General features: G+C 49.7%; 1 protein-coding gene across 4 annotated transcripts in view; it reads left to right on the top strand.

Moving 5' to 3' along the window:
- The window catches only part of LOC102398056 (myelin basic protein), a 105,825-nt gene that overhangs the window by 32,289 nt on the left and 50,496 nt on the right, over positions 1-23,040 (top strand). For all 4 annotated transcript variants that reach the window (XM_025273403.3, XM_025273402.3, XM_006059339.4 and 1 more), the window contains one exon: positions 11,613-11,700. In XM_025273403.3, coding sequence (XP_025129188.1) covers positions 11,613-11,700 — 88 coding nt within the window. The remainder of the gene's footprint in view (positions 1-11,612; positions 11,701-23,040) is intronic.

Below are 23,040 nucleotides of genomic sequence, written 5' to 3'. Positions count from 1 at the left end.
GAGAACATAGTTGCAAGCATGGCACTGCAGATAAGATTTCACGAGTTGTTAGTGACTTGAATTCAAGCATGAAGAGGGTGGAAGAGTTAGGTTTCCCAGGAATGGAGAGTGTACTGAGCACCCTCCTTTAGGGGTCCGGGTGGACCGGCTGGAGAGAGGGCCTGGGTGGTACATGGTTTTAATTCCCAGTCTCTTTAGGGCTCGCCACTTGGGGTGCCCACAGGCAGCTCCCGAGCTGCTGTCTCTGACCCTTTGCCAGGTAATTTCAGAAAGGCCACTGTGTTATTTTATCTTTGAGGACAAGTTTATTTCCAACTCTGACAGTGAAAAGTGTGTCCTTTCGTATGAAAAACTCTGCACTTGCTTTGTTATTAAGGAAAAGCTTTTTAAAAAATTAATCAAACACTCTTAGAATGTTTTAAATGAAACAAAACCTAAAAATCCAGATTTCAGAGTGATGCTTCCTGTCCTTTTCACTCATGACTAAAGCAATGTGACTTTAAAGTTTAAATTTGAGAGATTTTAGAGACCGGAATACATTAATGAAAATTTATCTTTCTGTGTGTGTGTGTGTGTGTGTGTGTGTGTGTGTGTGAGGGTGGGGGACATTTTCTCGTCCACCAGCCTCCAAACTGCAAAATACCCATCGGCAGCTGTGTGGACATCTTCTCAGGCTCAGCCCGAGCTCTGCACTCGGACGAGTCTAACACACGATGGTCCTAATTGAGATTTGATATGCACATTAATTTAATTTTCATATGGTTAAACAGAAGTGTAGATAAACTTCATTATTGTTTCCGTGACTTTTGATACTTGAAAAACAAAGTCTCTTATTTACTGCATCCTAAATTATGCTGTTGCACACATCATATGTAACCAAATGTAAGTCGTGAGTGAATAAATAAGGCAAGTTGTTAATTACTCTAATTCCCCTTGGAGAGTGAGGGTGGCTGCAGCCCGGGCTATTCACAGATGTGTGTGTGTTCACACTTGACCTTCTCCGAGCTGCACTAAATCACAAAAAAACAGCATCTCAGAATTTAAAAGTAAAATGTTTTTGAGTGTGTTGGTGGGATAATGCCTCTTTAGGACTCAGTCTGCAGAGTGTCCTTGCCAGCACACCCGGGGCCTGGCCCCCAGCCCCTGTCCCCCCAACCTGCACCCACCACTCCCCCTACCCTCCGCCCTTGCTTCAGACCCCCTCTTCCAGCTACTCATCGTGTGCCCCTCAAACTGGTGTCCACCCACACCCTGGGCTCATTCTCTTTCCCTGGCTGGCTCCCCTCCACCCTGCAATGCACACCTTGTGGGAACAAAGACCGGCCCGCCTGTGCCCGCACCTCCCGGGCCCCCGGGCACTGGCATGGCCAGCAAGTCAGTGGCGCTTCACCCCAGGGTCGGCTTGGGTGCAGTCTGGTCAGCGGGAGGCATCCAAGCTGACCTCGGTAGTGAACTTCAGACCCTGCGGGGGCCCTTACTTTTGCTGGAAATACCTAATGTGCATTTGCAGAGAGTGTCAAGCACACACTCTAGATGGAGCAAGGAATTGATCCCAGTGGTCTTGGTGATCGGCATCCGCCATCTGTGTGTATCAAGTTCTTGAGAGCACTTGGTTTCTTAACCAAGTTCAGGTGACTCATCTTGCTCTTGATCGGGTGGAAACCAGCTTCGGCCTGACTGTTCCTCTGATTCCTGGAGCGAGTCTGAGCAGGTTCTCTGTTTCGGGGATCCGCCTGGGTGATCGTGCATACGGAACTCAGCTAGGAAGAAAAGCACCACAGAGGCAAGTGGCAATTCCATTTTGCAAAACAAGTGCGTTCCTTTTGAGCAAGGGAACCAGAACACAGGCGCAATCCGAGTTGTCTGTGAAATCTCTCTTCCTTTTGTTTCTCAATCTTATCGCGTTAACAGGTACATTAAAGCCTGATTTTTACTTACGAAGATTTTATTTCCACCTTTACTAAAATGTGGGGGAAAAAAACAGAAAATGCATATAGTAAAATCAGTAGTGATGAAGTCGAGCAGTGACCATACTAGCTGAGGGTCAGATTCTGTTACAGTCACGACACATATGAACTATTTCGTGTTCAGGATAATCCAGGAACTACATGGTGTCGTTATGCCCATTTTGTGTGGAAGGAGGAAACAGAGGAGACAGAGGTGAGGCTTATATTCAGAAAAATAGTTGGAACCTGGTACATCGGCGTGTTTGTCCTTTGAGCAAAGACGCATCTTCCAGTACTAGCCTTCTGCTCATCATCCTGTCTGCATCAAGGAGGCAGTTGAATACCCACATACAGGCTCAGAGCAACAAGTTCAAGGACAGTAGGTAGGAGAGGTTTTCATTCTACAGAACTAAAGAACGTGAATTCACCTTCAGATGAAGAAAGTCAGAATTTTCCATTACCTTATTCTGTTTTCAGTAATGTAGAATATCCGTTTGAGCTAAATGAATGTCCTTCTGTGAATTAGCTTTAAGTGCATTTTAATTAAGCTTTCGAGTCACCCAACCATCAAACTCTTTCAGTAAAAGAGCTCTACTAAAACCCACTTCCCTCTCCCCCCACCCCATGCCCTTCCTGTGTCGGCATCCTTCTTATTCTACTTAACCTGCTGATAGAGCAGTGACTTACAGAAATAAATAGCAGGATATTTGCATTCCTAAAATAGATGTTAGAATGTCCAGTTACATAACAGGCCTCGATAGGCAGTTTTACTGTGACACGCGTTAAGATTTATGTTGCTCTGACTTCTGAAAGTCGGTGATGAAATAAAGTCCTGAGCTCCTTTCCTTGCATGGCTTATTTACAGAACACTGCGATCGTAATTATGCTACTAAATGGTCTTCCAGAGAGGGTGGCTTTAAAAGTAAGTAGTACAAGGATCATTTCCTAATCCAAGATAATGGGCTGCAAGCGCCTCAGACGTGCAGTGCTGAATTCCTTTCAGTGATGCTGGTGTTTCGCTTAAACTGCCTGCAAACTAAGCATTTATGCTTTCTAAAATACCTCTATTGAGATGTGATGCACATGCCGTACAATTCACCTGTATAATCTGTACAATTCAGTGATTTTGTTAGTTTAGTCATAGATGCATGGGACTCTCACAGCAGTTGATTTTGAAGCCTGTTCATCACCTCAGAAAAGAACTGTACTCTTCAGATGTCACTCATCCCCCCAGCCTCCTGGCCCCTAGCCGTAAGTGACCACTGCTTCTAGATTTCTGTACTCTGGACGTTGTGTCTGAATGTCTGAATGTAACCGTTTAACGTGTGGTCTTTTCTCTCTGGCTTCTTTCAGGTAGTATGACATTTTCAGTGGTCGTCCATATTGTAGCCGGTGTCATTGTTTTTAAGGTCAAATAGTATCTTTTGTTTGGATATTTCACATTTTGTGTACCCGTTCATCCATTGATGGACAGTTGGGTTGTTTTCACGTTTTGGCTACTATAAATAACAACCACTAAAAACAAAAACTCACAGACAAGTTTTAGTGTGCACATATGTTTTCGTTTTTCTCATTTAGCTTCTTAACTTTTAAAAATCCTAGGTTTTTCATATACTCATATTATCAAAAGTTCTTCTTATGTTTTCCAGACAAATCTAGAAAAGGGGCCTTGGATTTGAAGTCTCATCTCATTGAGAGTCACAATTCTTTTCCTCTGGAGTCCACAGTGTTGAATAGGAAGCATTTTTGGTGCCTTTAGTCATAAATCTATTCCAGCTAATCACTCTAGCCACCCCCACCCCCAGCCCCAGCCCCAGCCCACCACTAATGTACTTTCAGTCTCTAAGGATTTCTCTGTTCTGGACATGTCTTATGTATGTAATCATACAATGGACATGTCTTATGTATGTAATCATACAACACGTGTGTGTGTGTGTGTGTGTGTGTGTCACGTCTTTCACTGACAGTGTTTTCAAGGCTCATCCGTGTTGTAGCACATGTCAGTACGTCATCCCTTTTTATTACTGAATAATATTCCACTGTAGGAAAATGCCATGCTTTACTTATCCATTCATTGGTCGGTGGACATTTGGGTTGTTCCCACCTGTTGGGATTGTGAATCATGATGCTATGAACGTGTGTGTGTGTGTGTGTGTGTGTGTGCCTGGACATATGTTTTCATTTCTCCTGGGTGTATACAGAGGATGCATGTGCCGAGTCAAATAAGTAACTCTGCTTCTGAGGGGCCAGCCGACTCTTCCACAGCAGCTGCACCATTTTATTGCCAGAGTAAGCAGTTTTCATTTTTCTTCCTATTCTTTACTTTGATCCCGTAAGCTTTCAGTGTTTTGCTGGTATCTTCTGTTACTTGTCCAAATCCAGCCAAGAGCAAGAATAAGACTATGATCCTTGTTTATTTTAAGAAATAAACCAGAAATGCTGAGTAATAAGTGCAGAGTAATCAGAAGTATTTTATATACTTCTTAATAGTTTACAAACAATATACACTTACACATCCATACTCACAGGCACGCACACACTCAGACACACACATGTATACAAACACACACGTGATTTTTTCTGGTGCTTGAACTTTAGTACTTTAATGGTTTCAAACAAAGTTTATCACCAGACTTAAGTAACAGGAACTAATGGTGGTGATTTAGTCGCCAAGTCATGTCTGACTCTTTGCACCCCATGGACTGTAGCCCACCAGGCTCCTCTGTTCATGGGATTCTCCAAGCAAGAATGCTGGAGTGGGTGGCCATTTCCTTCTGTAAGGGATCTTCCCAACCCAGGGATCAAACCCAAGTCTCCTGCGTTCAGGTGGATTCTTCACTGACTGAGCTCCCAGGGAAGCCAGAAGGAACACACAGACTTTTTCACCCACAGAAAACACCTGTAGATTCGATCCTCCCCACTACACTCTGGTCCCTGACGCGCCCACACCACCCTGGCTGACTGGTCGTCGGCCGGGTGGTTTCCTTGCTTCCCTTGTCCTCTCTGCTGGCAGCTGAGGTCTCTGAGAAGTGACTGAGAGCAGACGATGGGAACTGAAGCTAAACACATATACAGCCAGCCCTACAGGGCCTCAATTTATTCTGAGTGTGAAAGGAATGATTTGCTTCTTGAAACAGAGAAAGAGAGAGTTTCCCTTAGAGAGAGTCTTCAATTGCCTTGAAAACACAGTGTTTCTGGAGCCTGGGCCTGCCTGGTTAGCATCCTGGCTTCTGCCCCAGGTGCCTGCCCGACCCCCTCCGCAGGTCGCAGCTTCACAGGCTCCTCTCTCTACCAGCAGAGCTCCTTCCTGGGAGGATCCTGAGCTGGGGCTGTCCTGGGTGACCGCCAGGGTTACCCAGGGGTGATCCTGGGCCTGGGTGTCCTGGGTGATCCTGGCCAGGTGATCCTGGCCTAGTGGCCAAGCCTGCACCAGCTCCTGGGAGTCATGGGCAGCTCAGGGGTGTCAGAGGGTGACCACCCTGGAGAGGGGTGACATTCCAGCTCCGGGGATGTGAGTCAGTCCCTTAGGACTCCCACCAGGGACGCTCTGCCTTCTTTGACCCTGGAGCTGCGTCCACCCTCTGTTTGAGGCCCTGGCTCAATATCCAGGGAGAAAAGAGTGGGAAGAAGGCTCATGTCAGAAAGCGCGTGTGAGATCAGTGACCCCAGCGGAAGACAGTGTGCAAAGACACTCCCTTATTGCTGTCACTCTTTCTGTCTCTGGGAATCATCACTCCAATGTTATAGGAAGTCTTCTCTACCTTTCCTCTGATGAAACAAGAATATTTTAAAAAGTCCTCAGTTCACAGGAATTTCCTAATCACACAGCTAGAAACCTCTGCATTATGATGTTCCTTCCACACTTGAGCAAATGAAGTAGAGAGAACTTCAATTGTTTTCCAAAGCTACCCATCTTGGGGGTGAGGGGGCTGGATTCAGGTACAAGAAATGGTCCTCAGAGACCCGGTTCTTAGCTTTTGTGTGAATCATGATTTGGTACAATCAAGACCCGACTCATTGGAAAAGACCCTGATGCTGGGAAAGACAAGGCAATAGGAAAAGGGGGCGGCGGAGGGCGAGATGGTTGGATGGCATCACTGACTCAATGGTCATGAATTTGAGCAAGCTCTGGGAGATAGTGGAGGACAGAGGAGCCTGGCGTGCTACAGTCTATGAGGTCAGAAGGAGTCAGACACAACTTAGTGACCAAACAATAACAACACCACCCTTCCATGATGACTAAGGTCAAAGATGCGTGTGGCACCCTGAAATTTCTCTGATGAGGGTTATAATGCGGGATGGTGACTGGTACCCAGAGCTCTGTGGGTCCAACCAGGCTGTGTTCTGTCAGGCAAGCCCAAGAGGCTGAAATGTGGATGCAGAGTGTGGCGAATGTGCCGCTGCTGAACCTGTAATGAAATCTCTGCTGGGTTTCTTCTTTCTGTTTAAGATGATGACATCAGTCAAGCCTAAGATACAGAGGGAGCATCATGGGAGAGGGAGGAGGGGTGACCAGTGAAACTTACCTTGCTCAACATCCAAGGAACTGAGTGTGGTGGATCACGCCGTGCGTTTTTCCTAGGGTATCTCAGAAAAAGTAAGCTTGATGCTCACTCAGCAAGCTGGCTCACCCCACCCGGGACCAGTTTAAATGGGGCTGATCTGATAGGGACTGGCTGGATGGTTCTCTGGTTTTCTTTTTGAATTTTGTCTACAACATGGGAGCTCCCCAGTGAGGCCCACGCCTTCACACTCCTCACATCCTCAGCTCCTGCGACAAGATCCTCATGGGAATCGATGAGTGAATGGGAAGAGAATTGAGGAAATAAAACCAGATAAGACTTCCCCTGAATCTAAACCCATGATGCCCACTCAAGTGTCATGGCAGTTCAGGAAATGTCTTTTTTTAAGGTACTGCACACTTCTCAAAAACAATTCTTACTTCTTTTTTTTTTTTTAAGCAATCTATACTGGACCATGTCTCCAAGTCTAACATTTACCTGGTTTTGCAGTTTAGAATGTCACTTTTTAAATGTCTCAACACCTTTCCTCTCCTGATATGTGTTGTCTAGTTTGAATCAGAACTTTTGTAAACTTTTTAACTTCTAAAAAATGTGCCTGCAGTGGGTTTTTTTACCCCTCCCCCAGAGCTTTCTTGTTATTTGTCAGAAGTTTCTATAATGATGAGCAACTTATCCTCTGGGTCATTCCTCCTAAAATTGCCACCCTGAGACTATCAGTCTTATAAAAAGGCTGGGTTGACAAAAGGCAGCTTTTCCTCCATAATTGCATGTGTGTGTCAATAGCTGTACCAAGTAGAAGAAAATCTCTAAAAATGACAGCGATGCACTGAAAGGATGGGGTCTGTTGCCAGGGAATTGGACACGATGGTTGGCAGGCACAGCAAATTGCTTCCGTTACGATGAACATTGTGCCAACGTTGCTGAATAATGAATCTCCTTGATGATTATGGGAGTTTTGCTTGTTGTATTTTCCCCTAAAATTCACAGGGGAAAGTAAGTGGATTCTTACACTGTTAGACTGATGGAAGGGAAAACTGCCACAAATATTGCAAGAAGTCCTAACAGCTTGACACACACTCAGAGATTTACAGTCACGGGCACAATTTAAGAATGAGGACGCACTGGGACGAGGACACTTGGGGTCTCCATGTCCTGGGCTTGACCCTCTTACAGGTTGAGCCCTTTATCACATTTTATAACTTACAGGAAGCTCTTCTTTATCATGAAAATTTCATCCCATTTGAGGCACATCACCTTTATTTTCTTTGTGTCATGCATGGACATTTCACTTATTGAAAATGTGTTCTTTATAGGGATGTTTTTTATACTCACGAATAGCAGCAGTATCGGGTCTCGGAAACAAGTTCTTTTCTTTGGACAGAAATTAGTCAGTAAATTTCCCAGGGCAGCATGTACTTTCCACACACCCTCGTGCTCCATGGTGTGGGGGAGAGATGTTTACTCAAGTAGAGGGTTGGTACGGAGAAGGGAGAAGGTGCGGGCGGAGGCAGCGGTGCCTCCCTGGTCCTGCCTGTATCACCGCCGGGGGCTGCACCTGTGGGCACTCTGATGGAAGGGCGCCCTGTTACCACAGCCCAGAGGCTGCATGAGGCATGGTGTGAGACACGAAGCATCTCTTTAGCACGATGCCACTCCAGCCTCACCCATGGATGTGAGGAAGCTGTGTGACCATATCATAAGCCTCTATTCACTGAAAGCACAGTAATTTGCTTGAAATATCAAGCTTTTCCTCTGAACCATCCTCCCTGACCCTCAGCACTGTTTTACTGAGTTTTACCGAGAAGGAAAACACTGTCCATTCTAGTTAGAAGACATCATTGATTTTGCAGGAGCATCCTGATTTTAAAACGTGGGGGAAAATATCCACAACAATTTATAGTAACAGCTAAATTGTATTGAATTAACCACTTCTCCAATAAAGCTTATTATTTTGTAGTTAGTGAAGGAAATGATATTGATGGGTTTCCCAGATGGCTCTAGTGGTAAAGAACCCACCAGCCAATGCAGGAGAGATTCGGGTTCCAACCCTGGGTGGGGAAGATATCCTGGAGGAGAAATGGCAACCCCCCCCCAGTATTCTTGCCCGGAGGATCCCATGGACAGAGGAGCCTGGCGGGCTACCGTCCATAGGGTCACAAAGGGATGGACATGACTGAGATGACTTAGCACAGCACAGCACCTGATATTGGTACCAGCATAGAAGGGACGTGTGAAACCAACACAGATAACAAGAATTTATAGCTGATGAATCTATCACAAAATTCTTTCTGTTCCAGGTTTTACTCTCTTCTAAAAATAAATAGGTAGATATGAAAAAATGCATACTACGTTACCTTTGGCTCCCTCTGCTAAAACAGAACTTAGCCATTTAAAACTAGTCTTCAGTTCAGTTCAGTCACTCAGTCGTGTCCAACTCTTTGTGACCCCATGGATTGCTGCACGCCAGGCTTCCCTGTCCATCACCAACTCCCAGAGCTTGCTCAAACTCATGTCCATCGAGTCAGTGATGCCATCCAACCATCTCATCCTCTGTCGTTGTCCCCTTGTCCTCCTGCCCTCAAGCTATTCTTAAACAGCATAAAATTGAAGTTTTCTCTCCAGCACTTGCGGAGGACCAGGCACTGTGCTGGGTTTGGGGCTAGAAAGATTTATCAGGCAAGGCCCCATCCTCAAAAAGTTTACAGTGTTGGTGGGGAGACAGGGATGGGGCATATTGGTCTACAGTAGAGACCAGCTCAGCTCTACAGGATGGGGGGAGGGGGAACACAAGAAGGGGACTGGAGGCAGGGAAGCCACTGACGTTGGGTGGAGCTCGGTGAGGGCCTGAACCCCCAGGTCAGGCGGACGTGATGATCTGAAAGATAGCGATGCGAAGTGTGCATGGAGCCCAGAGAGTGAAGCAGCAGGGAGGGGAGCTCAGCGAGGCAGGCTGCCCATGGTCTGGCCAGAAGCCAAGTTAGGCACTGTCTTTAAAAGATTACAGTTTGACTCATTCAGCCTCCAGAAATGTGTCTTGTGCAACGTTGAGCAAGCGGGCAAGGATTAAGGCAGCGTCAGTCATAACAGGTCACAGGGTCATGGGCAAGAGCCTGGTCACCTGGGAAGAGTGATGCTGTGACGCGGGGCTGGGTCCCTGCTGACCAGGACAGCGTGTCCTCAGGGACGCCCTCTCCAGGACTCCTGGTTCAGTGACAGAGCAAGAAGCAGAGCCGTATCCAGAGTGTGGCAGCATTTACATAAACACAAAAAGGAGGAGGAAGGGAGTGAACTTGGGCAATGGCTGCAATGAGCCCAGGCTGTTTTGAGGAAGACAGAGGCTAGAAGCTCACCCGCAGGCGGGGTGGCAGCTGGGAGGTGCCCAGGGAGCCTACCCGTCTCCCCGTGACCTTTTCAGTGCCTTTTGAATTTGATGTCAAGCACAGGCATTTCATAGGAAAATAATTAAATACCATAAAATTGATTTAAAATAGGAACTGAACCACATCTATTTTGTGCACTTAAATTTTTAAATTCAAAAAGCACCCAGGAAAAAAAAAATTTGACATAAACAAGAAAAAAGACAAGGGGTCCCCCCACACCCAAAAAAGAGCACAATGGTCTCCATAAAAGAGCAGAGGGAGTGGGGGAAGGGAGGGAAGAAATTCCAACTCTGAGGGTGCAGGTTCCCAGAGGAGACAGGATGGAGACCCAGCCAGTCCTGCCCCTCCCCTCAGAGGTCCAGGTGGGTCGAGGATATTAGTATCAGTCCTGCACCCTAGAAGTGGCTCTCCCCCAGGGCTGCTGCTGTTATCCAGTCGTTCAGTCATGTCTAACTTTTTGCAACCCCATGGACTTCAGCCCGATAGGTCTCCCTGTCCATCACCAACTCCCAGAGTTTACCCAAACCCATGTCCATTGAGTCAGTGATGCCATCCAACCATCTCATCCTCTGTTGTTCCCTTCTCCTCCTGCCCTCAATCTTTCCCAGCATCAGGGTCTTTTCTAATGAGTCAGTTCTTCACATCAGTTGGCCAAAGTATTGGAGCTTTAGCTTCAGCATCAGTCCTTCCAATGAATATTCAGGACTGATCTCCTTTAGGATGGACTGGTTGGATCTCCTTGCAGTCCAAGGAAACCTCAAGAGTCTTCTCCAACATCACAGTTCAAAAGCATTAATTCTTTGGCACTCAGCTTTCTTTATAGTCCAACTCTCACATCCATACATGTCTACTGGAAAAACCACAGCTTTGACTAGACAGACCTTTGTTGGCAAAGTAATGTCTCTGCTTTTTAATATGCTGCCTAGGTTGGTCACAGCTGTTCTTCCAAGGAGCAAGCTTCTTTTAATTTCATGGCTGCAGTCATCATCTGCAGTGATTTTGGAGCCCCCCAAAATAAACTCTGTCACTGTTTCCATTGTTTCCCCATATATTTGCCATGAAGTGATGGGACCAGATACCATGAGCTTCGTTTTCTGAATGTTGAGCTTTAAGCCAACTTTTTCACCCTCCTCTTTCACTTCATCAAGAGGTGCTTTAGTTCCTCTTCACTTTCTTCCATTAGAGTGGTATCATGTGCATATTTAAGGTTCTCGATATCTCTCCCGGCAATCTTGATTCCAGCTTGTGACTCATCCAGCCTGGCCTTTCTCGTGATGTGCTCTGCATATAAGCTAAATAAGCAGGGTGACAGTAGGCAGCCCTGATGTGCTCCTGTCCCAGTTTTGAACCAGTCAGTAGCTCCACGTCCTGTCCTCTCCCAGGGCTACCACTGGGAGAGAGTTAGAGCCCAAGGGAATCAGTTTTGGTATCAATTCCTTCCCATGCTTTCAGCTCACAGTCCAAAACAGGGACCAAGTAGCCACATTCCTGAGATCCATGGGATGATGTCTAGCGTGTTTAATCATTTCAGTGTCTTCTGTATGGAAATACATCCTCCGGATGCTTGCTTGCTCAGGCAGAGAAAACAAAGCAGAATTCCACATCCTGTACAGAAATCCACACCCTGAACTGAAATTCCACCTCAGACCTTGAGGATGGATGTGAGAATTTGTTAATCAGCTCCAAAATGTGTCAGGAGGAAAACATATTAGACTATTTTAAGAGTTTATGTTGTGTTTTTTTTTTTTTTTTCCACCCCCCAGGACAGTGAAACTAACAGAGGAGAACATGATAAGAAGAGAAACACTCGTGACCTTTCCCGGGAGATCTCGGAAGACAGTGATGTGTTTGGTACGTAACGTGAACATGAGAAGATGTGATTTCCTGTGGTGATCTTGGGCAAACACATTCTCATTTGGAGAAGGTCTTATTTTTTAATTGCATGAGTGAACTGAGAATCCGTTCTCATTGTTAGAAGAGCAGGCTGTGCAGAAACCTGGAGGCTAAGTTCCCTCCACCCGCCTCCTGAGAACACCCTTGCATCCTCCGCCCCCATATGAGACTGCCCTGGCTACCTGCAGTACCCGTCTCCATCTTGCTTGTGCTCTTGGTTGGGTTTCTCGTGCTGTTTTGTGCCCACAGACACCAGAAACTTCCCAGGTTTTCCCTTACTATACGGTGTTTCTCCGATCATTTATTTGATCAGTTGGGTGTGGACATTAGAAGTGGTAACAGTGCACATAAGAAATATCTAATGAGGAAGGGCAGCAGTCCCAGGGCCTGGACCCGCTGGTGTTTATTTTAACTACCAACAGTGACTCAGGAGGTGTTGGGAAATATGTTTTCTGTAAAAGTTTACTTACTCGTCGCCCTAGAGACAGAGGTTGCCTCTCAGCCCAGGAGTGAACGGGCAGGTCCCCACCGATCTTTGGATGTTCACTCTTGGGTCCCCTCCGCCGCATGATGGTGGCCCTGGTGGCCCACCCAGGGCCACAGGCCGAGCTGGGACTCGAGCAGACCTGCCCTGGGTGTCGCTCCTTGCTCCACGTGTTTGTATTCCTAGAGGCTGGCTCCTGGTGGCTCGCTTATCAAAACGGAGGGCTATTCTCTGGCTGCTAAGACACACCTTAGCCTCTGTCAGCCCTGCCTGCAGGTCTGACGGTCACAGAACGAGGCCTCCCCACAGCGTCTGGCTGGGTCTCTGCTTATTTCCAAAAAAGAGTCTGTTCACACTTCACTTGTCAGGCAGGAAAATCCACCCCAGTTTGTTTTTTTTTTATTTTGTTCCCGATTTATCTGCTGTTTTTAAAAAATCCTTTCCTTTTCTATAATCCCATCCTTGTTGAGCGGCACACAAGAAGGATGGAACTAGAGATACTACCACTGCCCACTTTCTCAGTATCTTAAGCTTCCATGAAAATCAACCCAAAGGCCCAGAGATGAAGCCCTGAGGATTAGTGTAGTGGAGTCAAGATAGGCAGGCGGGAGAGGAGCCATTGCTGTGTGCTGATTTCCTTGGGGGTTTTCTTGGGGCCTGAACAGCCCAGCGCCTCTTGGTGGTGGGGTTTGCACTCCATGGGGACAGAGGAAGAGGGAGAGGGGGCAGCCTGCCTGGAGAGCAGCCTGCGTGCCTTGGGGTCTAGAGGGGGGCACAGTCTGTGAGTCTGTACAGAGCCTCTGAGTGTCAGAGACTTTAACACTAAAGCTGCCTGTAATCCTCTAGATTAAAAGGTGTCTTTAGTCTTCTATTCCAACTGCATATGTGTATAAACACATAAAAGAAAGTGACAAAACAGAAATGTCCAATTTTAGGTTCTACATACAAAGAAGAGCAAGTTTTTAGAGTTGTTTTGGCTAAGCTCACTTATTTTTAAAGTAAGCATCATCTTTATCATTATTCTGCAGGTTAATTGCTTTTAGGATTATTCATAACAACATCAGCCTTCTCTTTTGCTATCAGCATGCCCACACACAGTTTTATTGATATACACATGTGTATAATGTCTGTATGATATGAAAAAAATCTATTATAAGCCTTTTCCTTAAGTTACAAATGTGGTATAATTCCTGAAGTACTTTGAAAGGAAGCCCTGTTTAACCTTCTCAGATCCATCTGCAATTTGGAGAGTCTTTTATTATCTAGAGTTGAATGTGAAAACCAATGGAAGTGCAAACATCCCAGTCCAAAGCTAGATTTGCTTTTTACTGGGAAGAGTCGTGCCATCAGCCAGCTTCTGCCTGTCTTGTCGACTGTGCGCTCCCGGTGCCTTGAACAGTAAGACCAGCTCAAATATCTGCTGGTCTGAGGCTCTGCTCAGGGCCAGGCTCTCAGCCCATCGGGGTGACTGGGGAGCAGTTCCCTGCTTGTCAGCCTCCGGGCAAGAGCTGCTGTCACGGCTGAGTCATGGCAGGGGGGAAGTGTGGCCGCGGATGGGGGCCGGGGACGGGCCCCTCCCAGGCCCCCCTGCCTGGTGCTCTGCTCTCCTGAGTCACGCAGATGTGGGCCCTGCGGGGCTGTCAGATGTCTGCTTTTGAACTTCATATAATCTCCAGAGCCTAATGCCTTCCTGGGGGCCAAAGACACCCAGTCTAAAGTGATGAGGGGGAAAGAGGCTGAAATAATCTTGGCTATCAGTCTTGACTGTCTACTCCTGGGGGACGTATATATGAATTCTTGTCAAATTCTGAAGTGTATACAAATGTCATTCCAACCAAATCAGCAACTGGGTCTTTCCCTGACCAGACAGAAACTCCCTAAACACAAGAAGCTACTGTGCTCCCATGATGGTCCATGAGCCACAAGTCACCAGCAGCCACTTAACCATGCTCCTCAGGCTCCTGGGCATCATTTTGTCCACGTGTCAGAGAACTCAGGGATGGGTGAGAGGTGCCGGGAGGCCATCAGCCTTTTCCTAACCCAAGTCCGCGGAATGCGTGTCCTCAGAGTCCCAGCAGAGGTCAAGACAGCTCTGTGACAGTCCTACTTAGAGGCCCAACGGAGAGTTTAGAGGCTCTGACCGGCACTGACCCCGCACATGTGCTGAGTGCCAGGCTCACATGCCTGAAGCCATGAGTTGCACAACTCAAACCAGAGGGACTTCCTCCATCTCTGGGGAGCACCTGCAGACTTTATTGGGCTCAGGCATATCGGACTCTGCAACCCCATGGACTGTAGCCTGCCAGGCTCCTCTGTCCATGGGATTCTCCAGGCAAAAATACTGGAGGGAGTTGCCACGCCCTCTCCAGGGGATCTTCCCGACCCAGGGATCGAACCTAGGTCTCCTGCATTTACCACTGTGCCACCTGGGAAGCCCCAGACTTACTTAGCAGTTATATTTACTTTTTCATTTCCTGGAAAATTTTTACTGAATGATTTAGATCTAAGTTAGTAACTCATTGGAGCGCTCTTGGAAATCTTTCTCTAATTTGTCTTTGGGCCACAGGTGGAAACACTTGGGACTGTTTTGCCTGGTCACTCAAAGAGGAAGAAACAGTTTAGGACTCAGTCACACCCTATGAGAACCATGAGCTGCCTGGGTTTTGGGGAACCAGGGTGTTCTGTGGTGGGACAGTTACTGGGCTTTTTTTGAACCTCACACCCACACACTCGGCACAAACTAGCCTTGTGGTTGGAAATCCAGGCAGGAAGAAAGGTAGACACTCACCCCAACCCCTCCCCCAGAGCTCACTAGTCAGGGGACTAAAGCAGGGCAGGTGGTTCAGCCAAGGCGGGCAGAAGATTCAGGTCTCCCTGACGATGCCCAGAGGACAGAAGTCTCCAAGAGAGGGCAGCCCTGCTCTTTCCAGAGCTACCGTGGTCCCTTCCAGACATGCCGCTCATCTCTGAAGTCAGAGCAGAGTCCTGTCAGCCTGGATGGACGCTATTGCAGCTCACAGGGTCATGGGATCCTGAGAACGTGGCCGCACCACATCAGGTCACATAACGCACGTAGAATTGTTCAGGTTCAATGTCTAGGGGGAAAGTAGTCACATTAGAAACATTTGAGTATATATATATAAGTATAAGGACTTCCCTGGTAGCTCAGCTGGCAAAGAATCGCCTGCAATGCAGGAAACAGAGGTTTGTTCCCTGGGTCAGGAAGATCTTCTGGAGGAGGGCATGACAACCCACTCCAGTACTCTTGCCTGGAGAATCCCATGGACAGAGGAACCTGGCGGGCTACAGTCCATGGGGTCACAAAGAGTCGGTCATGACTAAGTGAGTAAGCACAGCACAGCACATACAAGTATAAAGTTATAAAGCATATAAATTATGTGTTACTAATAAATATATTTTTTAAGTGGCATGCATGCATACTAAGTTGCTTCAGTTGTGTCCAACTCTCTGTGACCCCATGGACTATAGCCCACCAGGCTCCTCTGTCCATGGGATTCTCCAGGCAAGAATACTGAAGTGGATTGTCCTCCAGGGGATCTTCCTGACCCAGGGATTGAACCCACATCTCTCACGTCTCCTGCACTGGCAGGCGGGTTCTTTATCACTATTTTAAGTGGGTAGAAGAATATATACATACATATGTGTATATATATATAAGCATATATATGTGATTTTATTTTACAAGGCCAGAGTTAATTTACTCTGAGAAAACACACAAAGAAATGAAACATAAAAGAATCAGGTGGAGATGAAGTAAGGCCGCGCGTACATTTGCTGACTGTGCAGCAGTTGCTGCAGTTGAATCTGACATTTAACCTGGAGCTCCCAGCTGCCTGATGGAAGTGAGACCTCATCAGCTGCTCCTTGTCCAGGGCAGGCGGCATCGACTCCCGCTCCCCACCTTTTGCCATGTGGTCCGGGGCAAGGTCCGTCCTCCTCTGTCTGTGTGCCGGCCTCCTCGCCAGCACGTGGAGGTGACAACAGAAGCACCGTGCGTGACTGGCGAGCGGACGCCTGGGGGCTTGCAGGCGCCCCGCCCCCGTCTGCCGCACTGACCGCTGCTGTTTTCAGACAGACGTCTGCGCGTGCTCGTCCTGCGCGTGCTCCTCCTGCGCGTGCTCCTCCTGCGCGTGCTCCTCCTGCGCGTGCTCCTGCGCGTGCTCCTCGAAGGAGGCAGAGCTGTAGTTAGCACACTGCGCGGGTGTTTTCCTGTTTAAATTGTTATCACAGGCGATCACGTGGCAGTCAGTGACCTCAAGGTATTTTTATGGCGTGTTGGTGATTTGTTTCATATGCAAATAGTGATCAACTGGATAATGAGTTTCCCTGAGGCTCGAGGTGCCCTTGGTGCCAGAGCCCATGGCAAGCGGAAGCAGGCTCCCCACTGGATGGGGAGGACCTGTGAGCTCTGTGTGGCCTGAGATAACGCCCGGCCAAGTTTGGAAGGTACTCTGCCACAGACAGACATTGCCCTGAGAATCTTCATGTAGCATTAAAAAAAAAAAAGTTGCTTTTTTTTTTTTTTAATTTCCAAGAACCTTCCACAAGGAAATCTTTTTGAGATGCTATTTAAGTGATATTTAATATGCTATGATGATCAGATTGAGTTACAAAATCCATAAGCAGCAGTCATTACTGATCTAAAATTCTATCTCAGTTCAGTAACAGCCGAAGATGAGGGAGCCACTCTGTCCTCCCTGGCAGACGCAGCTCAGTACATCCCAGATAGAATCCAAGTCCTTCAGAAACGATCACTGCACAACCTCTTCCCCGGAATATTTGAGGGCAGCCTTAATGAGCTGCTGATTATGAACCAGCTGCTGCCTGAGGCAGACAAGTGATAGAATCAGTATCCTGTGAGTGCAGCTCCTGGGTGGATAAAAACCATGGAGTCAAAGTCACAAGTGGAGAACTTGAAGGGATGTTAGAAATCATCCTGTCCACCCACTCACTGTGTCCATGAGAGTCTGACTGCCAGGACAGGGAAGACAGAGGTGGAGGGAGACACAGGATGGCAGCCCTGGGACCCGCCCTGCTCTGAGCCCCACCAGGAGAACAGGGGCTTGTCCAGGATGGTCCTTAGGGAAAGAGGCAGCGCTCATTTGACAGATTTGTTAGAGCAGTGAAACATGGTAGGGTATCACTTCTCTGTGCATTTGACTGAATAAGAGGATACCTTGTGTCTTTAAAGTACTCAGTTGCGTTCAACTCTTTGCAACCCCACGGACTGTCGCCTGCCAGGCTCCTCTGGCCATGGGATTCTCCAGGCAAGAATACTGGAGTGGGTTGCCATGCCCTCCTTCAAGGAATCTTCCCAACCCAGGGATCAAATCAGGGTCTCCTGCATTGCCAGGTGGATTCTCTCCCACTGAGCCACCTGTGAAGCCCGGTCTTTAAAGTACTAGTTTCTCCTTGTAGTTCCCAGACAGTCCTCTGGGGGCACTCTCCCCACTCTCAGTTGTATTTATTTCTTGCTGAAGCCCCCCATTGGAAAAGACCTTGATGCTGGGAAAGATTGAAGGCGGGAGGAGAAGGGCACAACAGAGGATGAGATGGTTGTGTGGCGTCACTGATGCGATGGACATGAGTTTGAGTAAACTCTGGGAGTTGGTGATGGACAGGGGGGCCTGGCGTGCTGCGGTCCTTGGGGTCGCAAAGAGTCAGACGTGACTGAGTGACTGAACTGAACTGAGCTGAGGCCCACAGCTCCCAGAGGTGCTCGGTGACGCCCTCAGGGTGAGCGTAGGTTTGTTTTGTGCCTGTGAGGTGTCAGGTCTGCTCCGCCACCTCCACCACGAGCTGCTGGACCCATGTCCTGGCCTCTGGGATCATCTTATTTCTTGAGTGAGGCTGTATCACCTAGCAGCTGGGAGTGTGGAGCAGACCTCTGGGCGGGAGGCTCAGCCTCTGTGGGCTCCAGTTCCCGTGTGGAAGGGGCTCCCAGCACCGCAGAGCTCCAGGCTGTCATGGGGGGTCATCGGAGTTAAACAGTCCGTAAGAGGCCAGGCTGGTGCCCAGGGCAGGTGCTGAGCCAGGCAGGCGGTGGCCCTCAGCCCATCCATCCAGGCGGCCTGCCTGAAGCCCCCATGACCTTTAACTAGTCCACATACAAATATGGTATTCAATCACATGTACAGTATTTAAATTAAATGGGTGTGGCTGTGAGTCGGCCCCCTCTTCTGGGTTTTCTGCTCTGAGCCTCGTCTTCCTAAAGATGAAGTAGATCATCAGAGGAAAACAGCAGAAGAGAAAGGGGCGTCTAGCGATAACTCCAGGCATGGACAGAGGAGCCTGGTAGGCTGCAGTCCACGGGGTCGCTAAGAGTCGGACACGACTGAGAGACTTCACTTCCACTTTTCACTTTCATGCATTGGAGAAGGAAATGGCAACCCACTCCAGTGCTCTTGCCTGGAGAATCCCAGGGACAGGGGAGCCTGGTGGGCTGCCGTCTATGGGGTCGCACAGAGTCGGACACGACTGAAGCGACTTACCAGCAGCAGCAGTGATAACTCACCAACGTCTCCAGGAGTCTGAGCACCGACTCGCTCCTTTGTCCCTTTCCCTCGGGGACAGGGTGGGCCGCGTTGCTGGTGTGTTCTCTGCCGAGAGCGCTGGTCTCCAGCCTACAGCATCCACATAAGCTTGTCTTACTTACTCACTGTGCTGGGTGCTAAGTCACTGGGTCGTGTCTGACTCTTTGCAACCCTATGGACTGTAACCTACCAGGCTCCTCCTCCATGGGATTCTCCAGGCAAGAATACTGGAGTGGGTTTCCATGCCCTCCTCCAGGGGATCTACCGCACCCAGAGATCGAAGCTGAGTCTCTTGTGTCTCCTGCACTGGCGGCAGGTTCTTTACCACTAGCGCCACCTGGGTAGCACTTGCTGGCTGGCACTGACTTGGCACCTGTCAGGGCATGTGGTCCAGGCCACCAGCACGGCTCACCTGGATGCCTCCAAGAGCCTGGCCTCCATCCTCAGCGTTCCCCTCTGCCCTCATCACCCCTGCTCACAGGCCCCCTAGCCTCCCCACACCCCTGGAGCCCTGCAGGCCGGCACTCCCTGCCCCGCCCCCACCTGCTCCTGGCTCCTGGAGCTCAGGGCCGTTGCCCGGACAGCCCTTCCCCAGGCCTCCGCACCCAGGTGACCAGCCCCTCAGAAGAGAGCGGCGCGGGGATGGGGGGCTGTGCTAGCCCTGAAACGAGCCCTCAGCCCTCAGAGCTCAGTGTCACTTGAGCTGTGTGACACCCCACCGAGGGTAGGCTCCCTGTCCGCAGGGACTCTGGGGCGGTGGACGGCTTCTACCCAAAGGCTGTGACGTGGGGCCACGTCCCTGAGGGGACAGTGCCCTTCGCGTGCACTGAGGGTCCGTGGGCCTGCTCTGGCTGCAGCCCTCCAGTGGGGGTCGGCATATCGTGTGTCGTCTGCCTCCCACAGCCCGACCCGCGGCCCTCGGAGGAGCTCAGTCACCCGGTGGATGAAGGAAGGATGGTGGGACCTGGGACCCCGCCCCCTGCCCCTCCTCTCTCTAAGACACCTTTGCAAACTGCGGCTTTTCACCAAGGATGCCGCAGCCAGTGTGACCGCCTGCCTGAGCCCTTTACTCCTGAGGCGTTCTGCCCCTGGGCGGCAGCTGAGCAAGCAGCTTGGGAGGTGGGCTGGGACGTGGACTGGGCTGCAGGGGCCTGGAAGTGGGCGGGGCTGGGGGCCTGGATGTGGGCGGGGCGGGGGGGGGACCTGGACATGGGAGGAGCCAGGGGGCCTGAATGTGGGAGGGGCCGTGGGGCCTGGACGTGGGAGGGGCCAGGGGGCAGGTGACTGCCTGTTTGCTGGGATGTCTGAGCACGCCTCCTGGGGACCCGCAGTGCCAAGACCACGTGAGGACTGTGGTCCAGGCAGAAGTGAGGCCCCCGTTCCGCACGGCGAGCTTTCGGGGCCTCGACTGGCACTGGTGGTCAGACGGGCAGAGGCCCGCGGCCGGCTGCCCGGGCGCTCCCCCGCTGGCCCTGGCTTGTGGAATAGCATGTGCTGCTCAGAGTCACTTGAGGCCATCAGACTCACAAAAGGACAACGGGACCATTTCCAGAACAAAAAGGGACACAGGCCGCGCAGACACAAATAGCAGCTGTGAGGGCCTGGCGGACGGACGGCCCCGCGTCCAGCCGAGGTCCGCGGCCTCAGAAGCCCCGTGGCCCCCTCGTGGCCCCTTCCCCTCATCCACACCACTCTTGTGACTGGTGAGCCTGGTGGGTCTCGGGTCCCCACCTTGAAAGCACCCACATTTAGTTTCCATCAGGAAAAGGGACCGTGTCCAATCTCCACCTCAACCCGACCTGAACTCCAAACGTGGCCTCGGGTGCTGGCGTGAGGCTGGAGCGCTGTTGCCTCCAATTCCCGGGTTAGCTGGAGACCCTTCTCCTCAAGGCCAAGTTACCAGCGGGACAGGGCCAGTTCGCCTCTCTGGGCCGGCTGTCCTCCTCCTGCCAGTTCAGGAGGTGGCCATGGCCTTGTCTGTTCTTATTCCTGTGGAGGAGGGGGGCCATGTCCTCCAGGATCCTTGACGGGTGGGTCTGCCTTCCGTCGTTCCCACAAAGGCTGTTATGTTCAGTTCAGTTGCTCAGTCCTGTTGGACTCTTTGTGACCCCATGGACTGTAGCCCCAAGGCTCCTCTGTCCATGGGATCCTCCATGCAAGAATACTGGGTAGCCATGCCCTTCTCTAGGGGATCTTCCCGAGCCAGGGATGGAACCTGCATCTCTAATGTCTCCTACACTGGGGAGAAGGGTGGTGGGTGATCTCACACGCTCTCACAGGACTGGCTGTTTTGCTCGTGCACAAGCGTGTTTCCATCTCTGCAAACGTTCAGGAGGAGCACCAGCCTCACTGGCAGACAGCTCCGAGGCTCCTAGACACCAAGGGACCCTGGATTTTTATTTCATAAAAGTGAAATGTGATATTTAGGAGATACACACGTTATCATCTGTAGTTAACTTGCAATCTGGCCCAGCAACTTGAATATGCAGATCATTAAGTGTTTGCACATTTTGTTAACCGTGTGTATCAATGAAGTGCTGTATGTCCCTGACACAAATGTTAGATCTGTGCACACACTGGCCACCGACTCCTGCTTCAACTTTGCTGCTGGGTTTTTCAAGCGGTACCTTCCTGCCCCATGCACTTTTAGTAACGTTTTCTGTTGCTCCCTCAGAACAAATGTGTGATTGTTTTCAGTCCTTGCAGTTTTTGGGGAACGTGGGTCTCCTGTTTCCACCCACTTGCCATCACTCAAGCAATTTCACTTTTTGTGCCTTTTCTAATAGAAAAAGAGATTAAATTCATGAGAGTAATTTTTTAAACTGAAGATGGCCTTGCTACAGAAGAAGGAACGTATTGAAAAGTGTGGGATTTTGTGATTGTTTATCCCAGTGATCCTAGTCCTTGTGGGAACACTCTAACCTGCAGAGGTTGGCAGAAGTGACCCCAGAGGTCGGAGGTCAGTGGTCGTGGTGCAGGTGCTTTCTGTTAGGAAACCTGTCATTTAAATGTTTCCACGGGGCAACTGTCCTCAAGCCATGCTGCTAGCTTGCTGTAGTCAGATACTGCCAATACTGATCAGTTAATCCCGTGATCAGTGTTGCCTTGTCCGTGGTCTCTGCTGTTTGTGTGGAGGTTGGAGAGACCAGGCCAGGGCCCTCTGTCTGCCTGCTACTGTCAGAGGCTGCTTTGTCCCCAGCTGTCACCTGTTTCTTTCAGCCATCGCCGAGTTCCTTCTCTAATGAGAAAGAATAAGCAGATTAACTCCTGACATGTGAGCTGATTACTTAGAAAGCAAACCACGATTGTAATTATCAAGAGCCTGTTCATCCACTGATCAATATATCCAGAGGTATCTTGTTACAAAGGGCATCCTTTAACCTTGGGAGTGCGTGTGAACACCTACACACCTATACACACACACACACACACACACACACACAGAAGAGGACAACAACAACAAAAATACAACCATCATAACCACTGTTGTTAAGGAAACAGACATTTCCATTTCTTCAAAGCATATTTACTTGAAAACAATTACAACTCTCTTTAATGAATGTTTTTCTTCTCTTCTTTTAGTTTAACTTGATTTTAGCTTTTCAAATCTGATCTTGTCTATTGACACAGCACATAATCCCTGGGTTTCCTAAGGTGTGAATGAGCAAGAACCCCCTCAGTGGGGGTGCTGCAGGCTGGGTGGGGAGGTGAGCATAGCACAGCGGTAGGGAGGCCGGCCCCCACTCCAGGAAGGGTCCCGAGCAGAGGGCTGGCCTCTATGAGGGGCTCCATGAGTCCTGGGGTCTCCCTGAGCCATCCCTGCAGGGTGAGACCAGTGTGGCCATTACCGGGTATCCCCTCCAAGCAGCCTGAGGCCAGGAGGCCGTGCACAGCAGGGGCTGGGGGCTGGATGCTGTGCCCAGAGCCGTCGGGAGCGGGGGGCCAACACTTGGAACAAAGGCGAGTCTGCACGCAGTTTTCCTTTGGCCTTTGGCTCATCAGCAGTGGGTGGGCTCCAAGTCCTCTGTCCTTGAGGATCAGAGAGGCCGGCCCTGGGGGATGCCGCAGGTCCGCGACGAGGCTGCGGAGCTGCCAGCCACAGGCAGGAGCAGCCGTGAGGGCAGGGCCAGCCTGGCTCCTTGCACTTGCGTTTCCAGACATTTCCTGGGTCACAGCCTCTCGCTCTGGGCCACACAGAACCACAGTCCCAGGATCTCGCCTCCCTCTCTGCATCCTCCAGTTACCCTCTCGTTGGTTCCC

The sequence above is a fragment of the Bubalus bubalis genome, chromosome 22 (assembly GCF_019923935.1).
Source record: "Bubalus bubalis isolate 160015118507 breed Murrah chromosome 22, NDDB_SH_1, whole genome shotgun sequence".
Taxonomy (NCBI): Eukaryota; Metazoa; Chordata; class Mammalia; order Artiodactyla; family Bovidae; genus Bubalus; species Bubalus bubalis.
Note: the sequence above shows the minus strand (reverse complement) of the source record. Positions and strands in the feature narration are given on the sequence as shown.